The sequence below is a fragment of the Muntiacus reevesi genome, chromosome 2, assembly GCF_963930625.1.
Source record: "Muntiacus reevesi chromosome 2, mMunRee1.1, whole genome shotgun sequence".
Taxonomy (NCBI): domain Eukaryota; kingdom Metazoa; phylum Chordata; class Mammalia; order Artiodactyla; family Cervidae; genus Muntiacus; species Muntiacus reevesi.
In genome coordinates, this window is record NC_089250.1 from 23,827,563 (window position 1) to 23,843,575 (window position 16,013).

Consider the following 16,013-nt stretch of genomic DNA (forward strand, 5'->3'; position numbering starts at 1 on the left):
TGATGAGGACACGCTGGTGTGGAAAGAGCAGCCAGAGCCTCCTGTCCAGATGCCCACAGAGGGGGCAAGGAGAATCGAGTGTTTGAGACACTGGCCTTGCTGCTGGACCAGAGGAGCAACGCTGAGGTTGCAGCAGTGCTCACAGCGCCCTCTGCAGGTGAGGGTGTCACGGGCTGCGAACCAGTCTCACCGTGGGTGGCTCCTCCTTTAAAGTCTTCTTTGGACTCTTGACCCTCTTGGTCTTAGAAGGCGATGAACGGATGGAGGAAGAACGTGGCCTCAGAGAACTTGCACCTGCACTCTTGGGCTGTGAGGGCCACTGGGCTGAAGGGGTCTCTTTCCCCTTGGTGCTTCTGGGGCTCTGGTACAGAAGAAGAACCATTCTGTTAGTAACCATAATGTTATTCTCATTATCTGTGTTTCAGATTCACATCCCTCTCTTTGGCTCCCTTGCCCTCCTCTCCTGAGCTAGAACCACAGGGTGGAAGTCTTCAGTCCCAAGGGGCCTAGATCTATTCTTGCTCCCAGTTCCACCATCCCTTATCCCCCAAGCCCCAACCCTGCCTGATTTAGTCTGTGGGTGGGGCGTATTTTTCCATCCCTCCCACTGATGCTCAAGTACTGAGACAAACATACCAACAGATCACTGACTTCTGAAAGTCCCTGGGAAGGTGGGATCTTTGTGGGGTGGGATGAGGTGGTAGCTTGAGCAGTGTTTCATATTCCTAAGAAGGCAGCGGGGGCAGGGCTGGCAGGTAGAAGCCACAGGACAGGAGCCAGAAGGGCCAGGGCACTGAGCCTGGGGTCGGGACACCAGTCATACCTCCTGCTCTCACTCTGCCCTCATGGCTCTAACCCCCAGGTCCTCGTCTCCCACTCACATGCCTTGCCTCACTTTTAAGCATTTTCTCCTTCAAACTCAGATGCGAGAAGGTGAAAAGCCTCTGGATGGTGTGTATAGGTTCTTCAACTCAGATGCCCAAATATGAGATGAACAGAATAAAAGAAAAAAAAAAAAAGAACTTAAATGCCAACCTTGGCAACTATGGCATCATACTTTCTTCTCATTTCAAGGTCCTCTTTCTGCTTATTAACCTGTGAAATTAAAGACCCATGTCATTTGTTATCATTTGCAAAGATGAAAAAAGAGAATATGCAGTAAACCTTCCTTAAGCAATGAAAGAGTATCATTTTAAACCATTTCGCTGCCCAAACTATTATGGGAATATGTCACAATATCGAATATAAATAAATTAGAAGAGAAAATAAATTCGCTCCCCAAAGAAAAAGTACTTTGTAATAGAGCTTATAGGAAAACATACAATTGTTTGCTTACGTGTTTTTATTAACATTATTGTGTACCAGGCACTGCACTGTGTCGCTATTCAGCCACACTGCATTAGGCTCTTAGAATAACTAATACAGACAGAGGAGGCTTGCTGGCTACAGACCAGGGGATTGTCAAAGAGTCAGACACAAATGAAGTGACTTAGCATACACACAAACCTTGTCTTTAAGCATTTAGGTTCTAGCAGAAAATGAGTTTCTAAAATGCTTCAATTAAAAAAAAGTTATATATACCAAAAATGTATGCAGTGCAAGTATAAGTTAGAAGTAAAACTAATGTGACCATCTGACTTGAGAAAGAGAACAACAGCCATAGTGTTAAAGCTCCCTGTGTAATTGTCACGATCCTATAACCACCTCCAAACCAGGAAACCACTATTCTGAATTTTGTGCTTAGAATTCCCTTTTATTTTCTTGATTAATTTTTTGTCAGGTTTATAGACTTACCACTTCATCCCATTGGTATCCTTAAGCAACATACAAACTTAGTTCTGTTTACTTTTAAACTTTTTTTAAAAAAATCATAATTTATGTGTTCTCCCTTAATGTGTTCACTTCATAGCTTCTGAGATTAACCCTTGTTGATACTGGAAGCAGTTCATTCACATTCGCTGCTGTATACTATTCAAGAGAACAAGTACAGCATAATATATTTATCCATTCCCTGTCAATGAACATTTGGGAAATCCCAGGTTTCTTCTTTTATATACAATATGACTTTAAATATTCTGGAACCTGTTCCCCCAGGCACATGTGCTAGGATCTCTTTGGTGATGTTATATGCCTAGGAACAGAACTTTGGAGCATATTTTAAGAGAAAGGTCAGCTTCAGCAGATAACCCAAATTTGTTTTCCAAAGTTTCCATAACAACATACATATTCCCCAGCAGTTTATGAGAATTCTTTACTCTTCATACTTAACAGCATTTGGTAGTTATATTATTCCTGAAACCAAGCACATTTTCAGTCAATGTTCATTGGTCACTGGGTTTCTTCTTTGGTGAAGGGCCTGTTAAAAACTTCAGCCCGGATTTCTATTGGGTGGTCTTTTCCTTATTGACCTGAAGGAGTTATTCACATATTCTTGAAAACAGCTTTGTGAATACATAAATGGTGTGAATATTTTTGCAAATTTGTGGCTAGATCTTTAAAAATTCTTTGAGGCATCTTCTGATGAAAAGGGGCCCTTAATTTTCATGGGGTTGAATTTTTTTAATTAATCAATTTCTTTGGCTGCACCAGGTCTTAATAGGGGCATGTGAGATCTTTAGTTGTGGCGTGTGGGGTCTAGTTCCCTGACTAGGGATTCAACTCGGGTCCCTGCATTGGAAGTGTGGAGTCCTAGCCACTGGACCACCAGGGAAGTCCCTGAAACTTTTAATTTTCCATTTACACCTTGTTTATTTTGTGTCTTATTTAGGCAATAATTTCTACTTTGAGCTTACAGAATTTTCCTCTAAAATTAAAAGAAAATCTCCCTTCATATTTGAATCCTTAATTCATGCAAAATGGATATGCATGTTATGAGGTAGGGAGCCAATTTCATTTGAGTCAATTGTTTGATCAATTGTCAAGCATCTTTAGTGAAAATTCAACCCCATTTGCACCAATCTGTATCTGACAGATACTGAGTATTTACGTATGTCTGGTTCTGCTACTGGGTTCTCAATTTCCTCCCAAAGCTCTGTCCATGTCCCAGGACCATGATGTCTTAATTACCTTAAATTTATACTAATAACTCACAGAAGTCTCTCCCTACTCCATCATGTCATTATTTCACCTTGTTTCTTAGCTATTCTTGACCCTTGTTCTTCCATATTAATTTCATTTTTAAAAACTTTATTTATTATTTATTTTTGGCTATGCTAGGTCTTCATTGCTGCTTGAGGGCTTTCTCTAGTTGCGGCAAGCAGGAGCTGGCTGCAGTGCGTGGGTTTCTCTTGTGGTGGCTTCTCTTGTTGCAGAATTTGGGCTCTAGGTGCATAGGCTTCAGCAGTTGAAGCTCCTGGGCTCTAGAGTTGTGGTGTATGGGCTTAGTTGCTATGTGAGTATATACAAATCAATTTGTATATACAAATCAATTCAGAGATAACAGTTAAACAACATGGATCTTCTGAATCATGAACTTGGCATGTTTCTCCATCTATTTAAGTCTTTAACTTCAGTTTTTCAAATGGTTTTATACATAATTAATCAAATTTACCCATAACTATTTCATATTTTTATGCTATTGTAAATCAAGTTTTTAAAAGTTTCAGTTTTTGATTGTTCATTGCTAGTAAATAGAAACACATTATTTTAAGATCTTTGCATTCTTGCTAAATTCACATTTACTAATTTCTAATTTTAGTAGGTTTTTGTAGATTCCTTAGGACTTCCTATATAAATTATCGTGGTTATCTGGGAATAAAAACAGTTGTACTTTTTTCTTTCTAATCTATATGCCATTTATTTCTTTTTCTTGAGTATTGTTCTAGCTAGGACCTAAATAACAATGTCTAATGAAAGTTATAAGAACAGAGTCTTGTCTCATTTCTCACCTTAGACTTAAAACATTGCCTTTCACTATGAAATATACTAACAGTTATGTTTCATAGGTATTCATGATCAACTTTATAAGGTTTCCTTCTATTCCCAGTTTGCTGAGAGCTTTTAGCATAAAAGTATATTGGACTTTCTCAAATGCTTTATATATATATATATTTGTCCTCTGGCTCCAACATTTTCCATTTTTATCAAATGCAAAATACATTCATCCTCATTCAAGGCCTCAAAAAATCTCATCCTCTGACAGCATCTGCTTGAGGTCAAGATCTCATTACATAAATTAGGTTTAAGTGCAGGTGAAGCTCCTTGAGTAAGTTTATCTTGACTGGAAGACCCAGGAATTAAAGAGACAAGTTATCTGACCCCACAGTCAACATAAGATAACATAAGATAACCACTAAAGATCCTCCCCTTGGGTCAACGACTCATCTATTTCCATTGGAAATGTGTGATGGCTCCAAGGCAGAGAAAATCAGACATGTATTTTGTAAGAGTAAATGATTGGGTTACCAAAATATGACTTTTCTAGCTAAATGGCCAAACACTGGCATGTTACACATAACAGACAGATTTGAAGCATGTCTCAGAGGGAACTTGGGCAACAAGGAACCCACTATGAGATCAAGGCCACTGCAGAGATAAGTCAGTGCTGTACCCTGGCATCATAGTTCCTTTCTATTTGAAGTCTAGATTATTTCCTAGAAATAAGGTGCACTGAGATGAAACAGATGGAAAATTAGCTAAGGGTAAGAGTTCAGTTACGGTAGTTTTCTGATAAGGACCTTCTTCTTGTTAGCTTCAGGATAAATGAAAGTTCAATATACAAAATCTACATATAAAAATCAGTAGCATTTCTATACATGAACAATGAATTAACTGTGCGAATAAGAAGAAAGGCATCTCATTTACAATATCACCAAAGGCAGTAAAATATTTAGGAATAAATGTAACCAAGGGAGTGAAAGCTACAAGACATTGATGAAAGAAATCAAAGAGCATACAAGTAAAGGAGAAGAAACTTCATGTTCATGGACTGTAAGAATTAATGTTAAAATGTCCATACTACTCAATGCCATCTACATGTTCAATATAATCTCTATTAAATTTCAATGGCACTTTTTACAGAAGTATAAAAAACAATCATAAAATTTATATGGAGCCACAAAGTCCCCCCCCAAACCAAAGCAGTCCTAAGGAAGAAGAGTAAATCTAGAGGAATCATACCTCCTGATTATATCATAAAGCTATAGAGTCAAAACAGTATGGTAGTAGGATTAAAAACAGAGACATAATGGAACAGAATCAAGAATATGGTCAACTAATACTTGATGAGGCACATGAAATTCCATGGAGAAAAGACTATCTCTTCAATAAATGGTGCTGGGAAAATTGAATAGTCACATATTAAAGAAAAGAACTACACCTCTATCTTATACCACTCACAAAATTAACCCAGAATGGATGAAGACTTAAATGTAAGACAGGAAAACATAAAACTAGAAGAAAATATAGGGGAAAAGCTTCTTGCCATAGCTCTTGGCAATGGTGTTTTTTAAAAATATGACTTCTAAAGCATAAGTGAAAAAATAAGCAATTTGGGACTACATTGAATTAAAAAACTTCTGGATGGCAAAAGAAACAGCCAACAAAATGAAAAGGCAAACTACAGAATGGAAGAAGATATATCAAATCGTATATGTGACAAGGGGTTAATATTCAACATACAAAATGATCTCATACAACTCAATAGCAAAAACACAAATAATCTAATTTAAAAATGGGCAGATGATCTGGGTAGATGTCTTTCCAAAGAAGATATTCAAATGGTCAACAGATACATGAAAAGGTGCTCAGCATCACTAATCATCAAGAAAATATGAATTGAAACCACAATTAGAGAACATCTCCCTCTTGTTAGAATGGTTGTCACCAAAAAGATAAGAGATAACAAGTGTTGGCAAGAATGTGGAGAAAAGGGAACTCTTGTGCACTTGTTGGTGGAAACGTACATTAGTGCAGCTGCTATGTGAAACAATACAGAGGTGTTTCTCAAAAAAATTAAAAACAGAACTACCATATGATCCAGCATTTCCACTTCCATATATTTATCCAGAGGAATCAAAACACTATCTTAAAAAGATATATGCAGTCCATGTTCACTGTTATTTACAACACCCAAGACACAGAAGCAACCTAATAGTCTATCAATGGGTGAACGGATAAAGATGTGGTATATTTACATACCAGAATATTATGCTGCCATAAAAAGAAAGCAATCTTGCCATTTGAAACACTATGGATGGACCTGGAGGGCATTTTGCTGAGTGAAATAAGTCAGAGAGAGAAAGAAAAATACTGCATGATCTCACTTATATGTGGAACCTTTAAAAACATAGATAATAACAACAACAAAAAAAGCCAAACTCATAGAGAGAACAGATTGGTGGTTGCCTGAGGTGGCGGACAAAATGAGTGAAGGAGGTCAAAAGGTACAAACTTCCAGTTATAAGATAAATAAGCCCTGGGGATGTAATCTACAGCATGGTGATTCTAGTTAACAATACTACGTTGTATATTTGAAAGTTGCTAAGAGAATAAATTAAGTTCTCACCACAAGAGGAAAAAATAGTGTAAGTTTATGTGATGATGGATATTAACTAACTAGACTTATGGTGCTGATGATTTTGCAATAAATGCATATATCAAATCATTATGCTATATTCCTGAAACCAATATTATGTTATATGGCAACTATATCTCTATTGGAACAAAACAAGGATAAATAAAAGCCACAGAGCATAGGAATCATAGGAAGATTCAAAACTATTTCATATTCTCTTCTAAAGCTAATCCAAGGGTACATCATCCATACTTTATTGCTTACTTATACATACCAATCCTGCCTTTTTACTACAAGCTCTTTGACTTTTAAACTAGGCTCTTAAATGTCAGAACATAAACGGTATTGAAAAGAGTAACAGACAAGGGAGGGAGAAAGTCTTTTAATTTTTGCAAAATGACTCTGATCAACTCTACCTTCTCCCACTCCTCCTTCTGGGCCCCACTGCAAATCTCCATTTCTGGGGGGCGGGGTTCAGATAGCCACAAAGCCAGTCTCCCTCCAAGTGAACAACGGAATCCCTTGGTGGGGGAGGGAGTGTCAAATAGTGAACTTGTTGGGCCCAAAGGTATGCCATGGAAACCCAATCATGAGAAGTGCACTCACTCTACTGAAAAAAATGACCCTCCAAACCAGTTCTGAACATGCTGGAGGTTCTTGTGCTGTCATGAGGTTTGCAATGCAAGATCTTGCTGCTTGGCAACAAGCATGGTGCTCAACTTCTAAACTTCTAAACAACAAAATAAAGCAGTTGGTTCCCCTGTGGGCAATATGATAGCCCACATATCCGGTTAATCACTTACAGTTCAAATGAAGAGGCAAAGTAATTCACAAATTGTGGGATCTGTTCCTAGTATAGGCACGAACTCACTGATGAAGTAGTTCAGTTTCTTCTCTACTACTGCTAACAGACTGACAGTTTAAGGTTTGCTTCTCATTCAATAAAGACACTTTCCATTTTAATGACAATGTACACATTTAGTTGTTTGTTTTCAGAAGCAACTCTGGGACTTGGGGCGGGGCGAATGACAGAAGAAGAGGCTAAGGCAGAAATTGACCAAGTATATTCAATTCGTGGAGATGATTTTTATATACCAGGTATTTAAAAGCAGAGTTCACACGTCTATATTTAAAATGGATAAGCAACAAGGACCTACTGTAGAGCACATGGAACTCTGCTCAATGTTTTGTGGCAGCCTGGATGGGAGGAGGTTTCGGGGGAGAATGGATACAGGTATATGTAGGGCTGAGTTACTCCGCTGTCCACCTGCAACTATCACAGCATTATTTGTTAATCGGCTATGCAACCCCCTCAAAAATAAAAATTTTAGAAAAAAAGTAAAGAGTTCAAAATAACACATTTGTTAACACATGGTTTCTGTGGATTGCTAGCCATCATTATTTTTTTCCTTGCCTGCATTCCCAAGCTGGTTTCATAGAAGGCTTTATTGCAATCCCAGAGCATTGTTCTGCATTAATTTCTCTGACAAGGCACCCAAAACACATGGTGCTGGGAGCAACAAAACAGAGTCAGGGAAGCAGTCATGACTTGGCACAAAGTCTGACAAGCTGTGAAGAAGGCAATGCTTCAATATCTGAAGTGGCGCTGATTTCCTATGAACAACCTTTTCTCTTCTAAACAGTATCATATTCTTTTCAAGCACATTTAGAACGCAAGTCAAGCTGTGTTTCATTTCTGATTATAATAAACACAGTCAGTTTACTGTAACAAAGACATAGTAGTGGTGATCGGTTTGAAAGCCAAAGTAAGACACCATAAGCTGGGTGGGGGGTGAGGTGGGGGAGCCTGGGCTGGGGGTGGGTAGTCAACTGATAAAATAAAAGACCAGCCGTCTGGAAAGTTCTCTTAAAAGAGCATAAAAAGGCAGTGTTTTCTTATGAGACAAACACAGAATGCCAAAATATCTGGCTGGGCTGTTTTTTGTTGCCGCTTATGGCAATTTGTAACTAAAAATAGCAAATCCTTCAAAATATTGGGCTCTCGTTTTTGTTTTTTAAACCCCTAAAATAAAATACAAAAATTTTGTACACTGCTTTAAATTGTAATACTGTTTCTTGTTTAAGACTCTTCTACATAGTAAGCATATTTATTATAATACTATTCAAATTGTTTTCTACAAAACAATCATTTAAAATCTTTATAATTATGCATGCATTTAGACTGTTGATAAAAGTGAAACAAAAAGTTCACAGCAAACAGTTAAAAATAAAGTTTATAAAACTTTCATGATCAAATTTCTGGATTCAAATTTATTAAGAAATAATGTAAATCCCCTTACCATATCTTGAACTAATGATTTTTCAAGCTCAAGCTCATTTATTAATCTGTCTCTGCCACCAATTAGCTGAAAGAGAAGAATATTACAATCTGATTAAAGATAATAAAACACCTGAGATTCCCCTTCAATGAAATTTAGTGAAAGATCTTGATTCCAAATGTGAGAAAAATGGATCCTAATAGGATCAAAGCAAAAATTAAAAGGCCACAGATTACCATGTAATAATAACATACTATTATATAACTATTTCTTAACTATATAAGCAGGCAAAACATACAGAGAATGCCAGTTTGTTTATTTACAACCTTTCTCACCCTACTCCCCCCGAAAATGTGACATTAGTATAGAATAAAGTAAGTCTGTCTATCAAAAAGAGCAATTTTGCTTTACCCTTTATATGAACCATTTCTCTTATTTTAGGTTTTAGTGCTGTATTTATATACATATCAAGCCATATTCATATCAATTGAAAACAACTGTCAATGTATATACTGTAGGGCCTTTGTACCAACTTGGCTTGCCTCAGTATTTTAAATGATAGTGTGTGTACAGTATATAATACTGACAAAGCTCAACCCTTCATTCTGGCATCCATTCAATTCAATTAACTCATATATTCACTAATCTAATAAACATGTATGGAACACCTTTGAGATGCCAGATATTTTGTTTGGCTGTGGAGGCACAGAAGTGAAGTAGAACAATTCCCTTCCCTAGGGCACCTACAGTATACTAGAACAGTGTGAAAAAATGACTGTAATATGTAAGAAAAAAGTTAATACATAAAGTCTTCAGAGTCAAAAAGCCTAAAACTCCACATAACTTGGTAATCCTGTAACTATAAAAAGATCGGTTATCCCTGGTGTTAATGGCACAGAAGGGCTACTTGGCAAAGGTCTTGAAGGATCTGTAGAAGTTCAACAATTTGGAGAAAGAAAAAGGCCAAGAAAATGGTAATAAAGACAGCAAAGTAACCACAGAGAAGCCTGAAGTAATGTAGGAACTGGGGAAGGTTTGGTATTTGTGGACCCAGGGTCCATATAGAAAAGAATGGCAGGAATTAAACGGAGGCAGAAATTCAGGGTGATATTATGAGGGGCCTTGCTCACCTCAATTAGGAGGGGAGGGCAGACTGGTATAAAGTACAGAACGAGAGTTGGTTCAGAAGAGAGATCTGCTGCTTACACCGTGTGGGTGAGCTAATTCTATGCGTCAAGTCTGTTTTCTCATCTATAAAATTAGGATAATAAAACCTACTTTGGAGAGTTCTTCCGGAAAGAACTTGAGACTGCAAATGTGAAAGGGCTGAGTGGCTCCCAGCACATAAAAATCATGTAGAACCTTTGGAGACAGTCTGATGTCGTGTTGAAGGCAATAGGAAAGAACGCACTGCAGGCTGTAGCATGTAAGTGAGACTGGGGTATTAGATGACCATGGCAGCAGTCTGGAAGCTAGACTTGAAAGGGAACAGAGTGGAGATAGGAGAATGAAGTGGGAGTCTATACAAATGGGCAAATGATGGGGCCGCAACCAACTCTGTGACAACGTTGTTGTGGAGAAAAGGGACGAGAGATAGGTTAAGACGTGGCCCTCAGGTTCAAACCCCGGTCAGGACACTAGGATCCCTCCCACAAGCCACACAGAGCAGCCAAAGAAAAAAAAAAAAAAAAAAAAAAACGAAGAAGAAGAAAGCAGAGAAGGACCCTTGATCTGTCAGTGGGTCCTCTGGGACAGATGTCAATGTCATTCATTTAAGTGGGAAACACAGCTGAGTCCAGATTTGAGGAGTAAGGAGATCAAGTTTTGACACTGACTTTGATGAACATGTAAAGATGTTTTTTTTCCAGCAGACATTTTTGAGGGCTCATATAAAGGTAATAAAGGGTAAGACATAGTTCTTGACCTCATGGATTGAGGGCAAGATGGATCTCACTGTGAACTCATCAACAGCGGCAGTGTGAAGAAGAGGCTAGTAGATACATAGACAAGTTTACTTTAGTTGATATTTGAAGAGTGAATGGTAATGGCTTCAGGGGTGACCAGAGTCAAGGAACACCACCCAGAATGATGACTTGGCTATGTATATAGGCTAGTGGGGGATGCTTAAAGGCACAAGGGAGGGAGAACGAGAGAGAGTTTGGCTGATGAAGAAAGAGTTTGGCTGATGAGAGTTTGGCTTCTCAGAAGAGAAGGAAGGAGAAGATGGAGTCAGGCAAGTAAGTGGAAGGATGGGTCAGGGCAAAGAGGAAGGTTCCCTCTTCTGATGAGAAGGAAAAGAGGTTAGGCTAAGTGACAGACTGAGCAAGAGAGTGCAGAGGTGAGAAAACCCACATGTCTACTGTGTTCTCTATGAATTAGAGAACAGCACAGAGGAATGGAACTGGGGAAAGTAGTAATGATGGGAAGAGAAGCACTGGTGGTTAGAAAGGGTGCTGATTACAGATGTAAATGACTATATATAAAGTGGAAGATAACTAGGTCCTACTGAATAGCACGGGAAACTCCATTCCATATCCTGCAATAAACCACAATGGAAAAGGATATGAAAAAGAATATATATATGTATAGATGAATCACTTTGGTGTACACCAGAAACTAATGTAACATTGCAAACCAACTGTACTTGAATAAATTAATCAAATGTGTTTTTGTCAAAGGGTGCTAATTAGATCCAAGTAAAAGGATGGGTAAAGGAGGGAGCAGTGACTCTGAGTTAAAATCCCATAACCATCATGCAATGTCACCTAAAGGCAAGGATCCGTTTGTCTCCAATGGCAGGGTTGGGGAAAGTTGGGTCTGGGTAATGAGAGCCTCAGAAGGGGAGGTGGTGGTGTTGTTGAAGATGTGAAAGGCTGAACAGCAGGTTTAGAGAAAGTAAAGGAATGAGAAATGGAAGGAAAGGAAAAGATTTTTTTGTTGAGTCATTATACTTTGGTCTGAAAAGAAGTGTCATTAAGTTTCTAACAGGCATCAATTATTGGCAAACACCAAAGTCACTGGCCCCAAGCCTTTCTGCCTCCTTGAGTCTTTTATCAGTGATCTCTTCTCTCTGTTGTACTTTTACCCGCTCATTCTTCTTTCCACTGATGTCACTTAAAAATTCTCTAACTTCATCCTTTAAAATATTCCTCCCTCAACCCCACATCCCCCTCCAACCACTGTCTGACCTCTCTTTGGCCATCCACTATCAAACTTCTAGAAAGCTGCCCATGCACACTATCTCCACGTCTGCATTCACTCCATTCTTCAGTTACTACCATGTTCCAGTAAAATGACCTCATTAATTAGCAGGGTAACTGGAAAGGACCCTGATGCTGGGAAAGATTTAAGGCAGGAGGAGAAGGGGACGACAGAGAATGAGATGACTGGATGGCATCACTGACTCAATGGACATGAGTTTGAGCAAACTCTGGGAGTTGGTGATGGACAGGGAGGCCTGGCATGCTGCAGTCTGTGGGGTTGTAAAGAGTCGGACACAACTGAGTGACTGAACTGAACTGACTTACCAGGGTCATTTTAATTGCCAAAGCTAATTATCCAATCTTTCATTTCTAGTCTTTTGCACACCTGGCCTCTGGGAAGTGCTAGAATGGATCCTCTCTTCTTGAGCCTTTTGCTTTGTTGTTGTTGTCCAGTCGCTAAGTTGTGTCCAACTCTTTGCAATCCCCACAGACTGTAGCAGGCCAGGCTTCCCTGTCCTTCACTATCTCCCAGAGTTTGCTCAAATTCATGTCCACTGACTCCAACCATCTCATCCTCTGTCACCCTCTTCTCCTCCTGCCCTCAATCTTTCCCAGCATCAGAGTCTTTTCCAATGAGTTGGCTCTTCGCATCAGGTGGCCAAAGTATTGGAGCTTCAACTTCAGCATCAGTCCTTCCAATGAATATTCAGAGTTGATTTCCTTTAGGATTGACTGGTTGGATCTCCGTGCAGTCCAAGGGACTCTCAAGCCTCTTGCTTGGTTTCTGTGAAATCCACTCTCCGCTGCTCTACCACTGTACTCATTTTCATCTGAGTGTCAGCCTTCCATGTCTCTTCCTTTCTCTCTCCCACTTTCAATCTTATCAAAGCCCATGGCTTTTATTGCCTAATAATCTCTTGAATTCATCTACCTGCTTCTTCATCCCCGTGTCACTGTCTTCTTCCTGTTTCGGGACTTTCTATTAAGTTATCCTGGTTTATACAAGAAATCTTTAATTGGTGTCTCTCTGGCCCTGGATTTTCCTTTCTTCCATTTGTTCTTTCTCTGAAACACGAATTCCATCCTGCCCCAGTGTTCAAGATGCCCCATTCACTTAGGAGGCAACTCACACTTCCCCCGAAATGCATAACAATCCTCAGCCATGTGCCCTGCTTCTAGCCACTCCTGTTCCCACACATCCTCCCACTGTAATCAGTCACGTACCTTCCCCCCATACGTGTTCTGGCTCTTCCCACTTCTCTCCCTTTCATCCTTTCCTGGCGAACTCTAACCTTTCTTCTGAGGGCCAGTTCGGTGCCCTTCCTCTGAACTTCCGTGGTCTCTTATGATCCAGGCTGGCTGTGCCCCCAACCATCCCCATAGTAACCAACACTGCCCTGTATCCCGACACTGCCATACCTGGGATATAATCTCTGACTGCTGGTCCGTCCCCTCTCAGAAGGAAATGCATCTTGTAGCCACAGCTGAAACAGATTCAGCTGTCATTTGACTATTAAAATTTAAACATAAAAGCTGCTGAATCTTAACAGTGTTTCAGTCCCATTTTCAACTCATTTTTAATTGTATCCAGGGATGAAAGGCTTCCCGGGTAGCTCAGTGGTAAAAGAATCTGCCTGCCAATGCAGGAGACACAGGAGATGCCAGTTTGATCCTTGGGATGGGAAGATCCCCTGGAGGAGGAAATGGCAATCCACTCCAGTATTCTTGACTGGAAAACCCCATGGACATAGGAGCTTGGTGGGCTACAGTCCACGGAAGTCAGACACGACTGCAAGCTGAGAGCGGGCTGCAAAGGGGAACATGTAGCTTATCCAAGGCTTCTGAGCTGCTCCTGTACGCTCTTCTGGTTTCTGTTTACCCCTTCCTCACACCCCAGACTCCCCTCTCTTCCTATACTCACACAAATCTCACCACGTGCTCTTCTGGTTTCTGTTTACAGTCCACGGAGTCAGACACGACTGCAAGCTGAGAGCGGGCTGCAAAGGGGAACATGTAGCTTATCCAAGGTTCTGAGCTGCTCCTGTACGCTCTTCTGGTTTCTGTTTACCCCTTCCTCACACCCCAGACTCCCCTCTCTTCCTATACTCACACAAATCTCACCACATGGTCTCACTAGATCCCACCTCTTGCTCCAGCCACACCAGAGTTCCACAGGGGTAACTTACACTCTACGCATTCACCATCTGTATACAGCCTTCCACCTTCCTACATGTATACATGCTAAGTTGCTTCAGTCGTGTCCAACTCTTTGCAACCCCAGGGACTGTAGCCCATCAGGCTCCTCTGTCCATGGGATTCTCCTTTTCCTGACTCAGGGATCAAACCCAGGTCTCCTGCATTGCAGGCAGACTCTTTACCGTGTGAACCACCAAGGAAACCCTAAACACCTGGAATCAGTTCAAGAGGAGTAGGAGACAGGTCTGGAACAATTTGTGAAGCATTTCTAGAACCTTCCAGGTCAATTTTCAGTTCAGTCGCTCAGCCATGTTCAACTCTTAGGGACCCATGGACTGCGGCACGCCAGGCTTCCCTGTCCATCACCAACTCCCGGAGCATACTCAAACTCATGATCATCGAGTCGGTGATGCCATCCAACCATCTCATCCTCTGTCATCCCCTTCTCCTCCTGCCTTCAATCTTTCCCAGCATCAGGGTCTTTTCCAATGAGTCAGTTCTTCACATCATGTGGCCAAAGTATTGGAGTTTTAGTTTCAGCATCAGTCCTTCCAATGAATATTCAGGACTGATTTCCTTTAGGATGGACTGGTTGGATCTCCTGGCAGTCCAAGGGACTCTCAAGAGTCTTCTCCAACACCACAGTTCAAAAGCATCAACTCTTCAATGCTCAGCTTTCTTTATAGTCCAACTCTCACATTCATATGAGAGACTCTTCCCTGGTGGCTCAGATGATAAAGCATCTGCCTACAATGCGGGAAACCCAGGTTCGATCCCTGGGTACTTTTGCCTGGAAAATCCCATGGACGGGGAGCGTGGTAGGCTACAGCCCATGGGGTCGCAGAGTCGGACATGACTGAACAACTTCACTTTCTTTCTTTCACATTCATACATGACTACTGGAAAAACCATAGCTTTGACTAGACGGACCTTTGTTGGCAAAGTGATGTCTCTGCTTTTTAATATGCTGTCTAGGTTGGTCATAGCTTTTCTTCCAAGGAGCAAGTGTCTTTTGATTTCACAGCTGCAGTCACCATCTGCAGTGATTTTGGAGCCCAAGAAAATAAAGTTTCTCACTGTTTTCATTGTTTCCCCATCTATTTGCCATGAAGGCATCTCTTCTTTATGTACATACATCTATTACAGCCCCATCACACTCTCCTGTGGTTATTGCCTCTCTCTCTAGATTTGATCTCTTTCACAACAAGCCCATGTGTATGTGTTTGTGTATATGTGTGTATAAAATTTTTGTATCTCAGCAGTGCCTGGCACTAAAAGGCATCTAATGAGCATTGCTGAATCAATTGATTTAATGAAGGATATTGGAAACAAACGAGTAAATATTAGCTCTCACATTGGTCAACAACTCCTGGTCTGCTTTCCAGTTGACAAAGCCTTTTGACGTACATTATCGCATTCTATCCACACGGTAAGCCTGTGAGACTCAGGAAGAAGGAGAATGAGAAACCGGCCCAAGTATAGAGTCAGAAATGGAACAGAGACCCAAGGGTCTAGAGTTTTCCTGCTCAAAACCAAATCATGCCTACATGCACACATCTGTGTGGAGGCCCAGTGCAAATAAAGGAAAAAAGAAGGGAGACAGGATAAAAAATATGATCAAACAAACTACAGATTTGCTATATTTGTCTAGAACAAATCTATCAAATAAAAATATGTGTCATATATATAACTGAATTTTAAACAGCTTTCTTAAAAAGGTAAAAAAGGTGATATTAACTTGAATAATATATTTTATTTATACCAATAGCTATGTAAAATAGCTTAAATATATAATAATCAATATTAAAAATCATCAGCAAA

The 16,013-nt window shown here is 40.1% G+C and overlaps 1 protein-coding gene across 1 annotated transcript in view; it reads right to left on the minus strand.

Annotated features, from left to right (window-relative positions):
- The window catches only part of C2H10orf67 (chromosome 2 C10orf67 homolog), a 96,667-nt gene that overhangs the window by 37,509 nt on the left and 43,145 nt on the right, over nucleotides 1–16,013 (minus strand). The window contains exons 8-10 of the mRNA XM_065919144.1: nucleotides 8,815–8,880; nucleotides 1,036–1,095; nucleotides 182–361 (exon numbers count right to left, since the gene is read on the minus strand). Of these exons, the coding sequence (XP_065775216.1) occupies nucleotides 182–361; nucleotides 1,036–1,095; nucleotides 8,815–8,880 (306 nt within the window). The remainder of the gene's footprint in view (nucleotides 1–181; nucleotides 362–1,035; nucleotides 1,096–8,814; nucleotides 8,881–16,013) is intronic.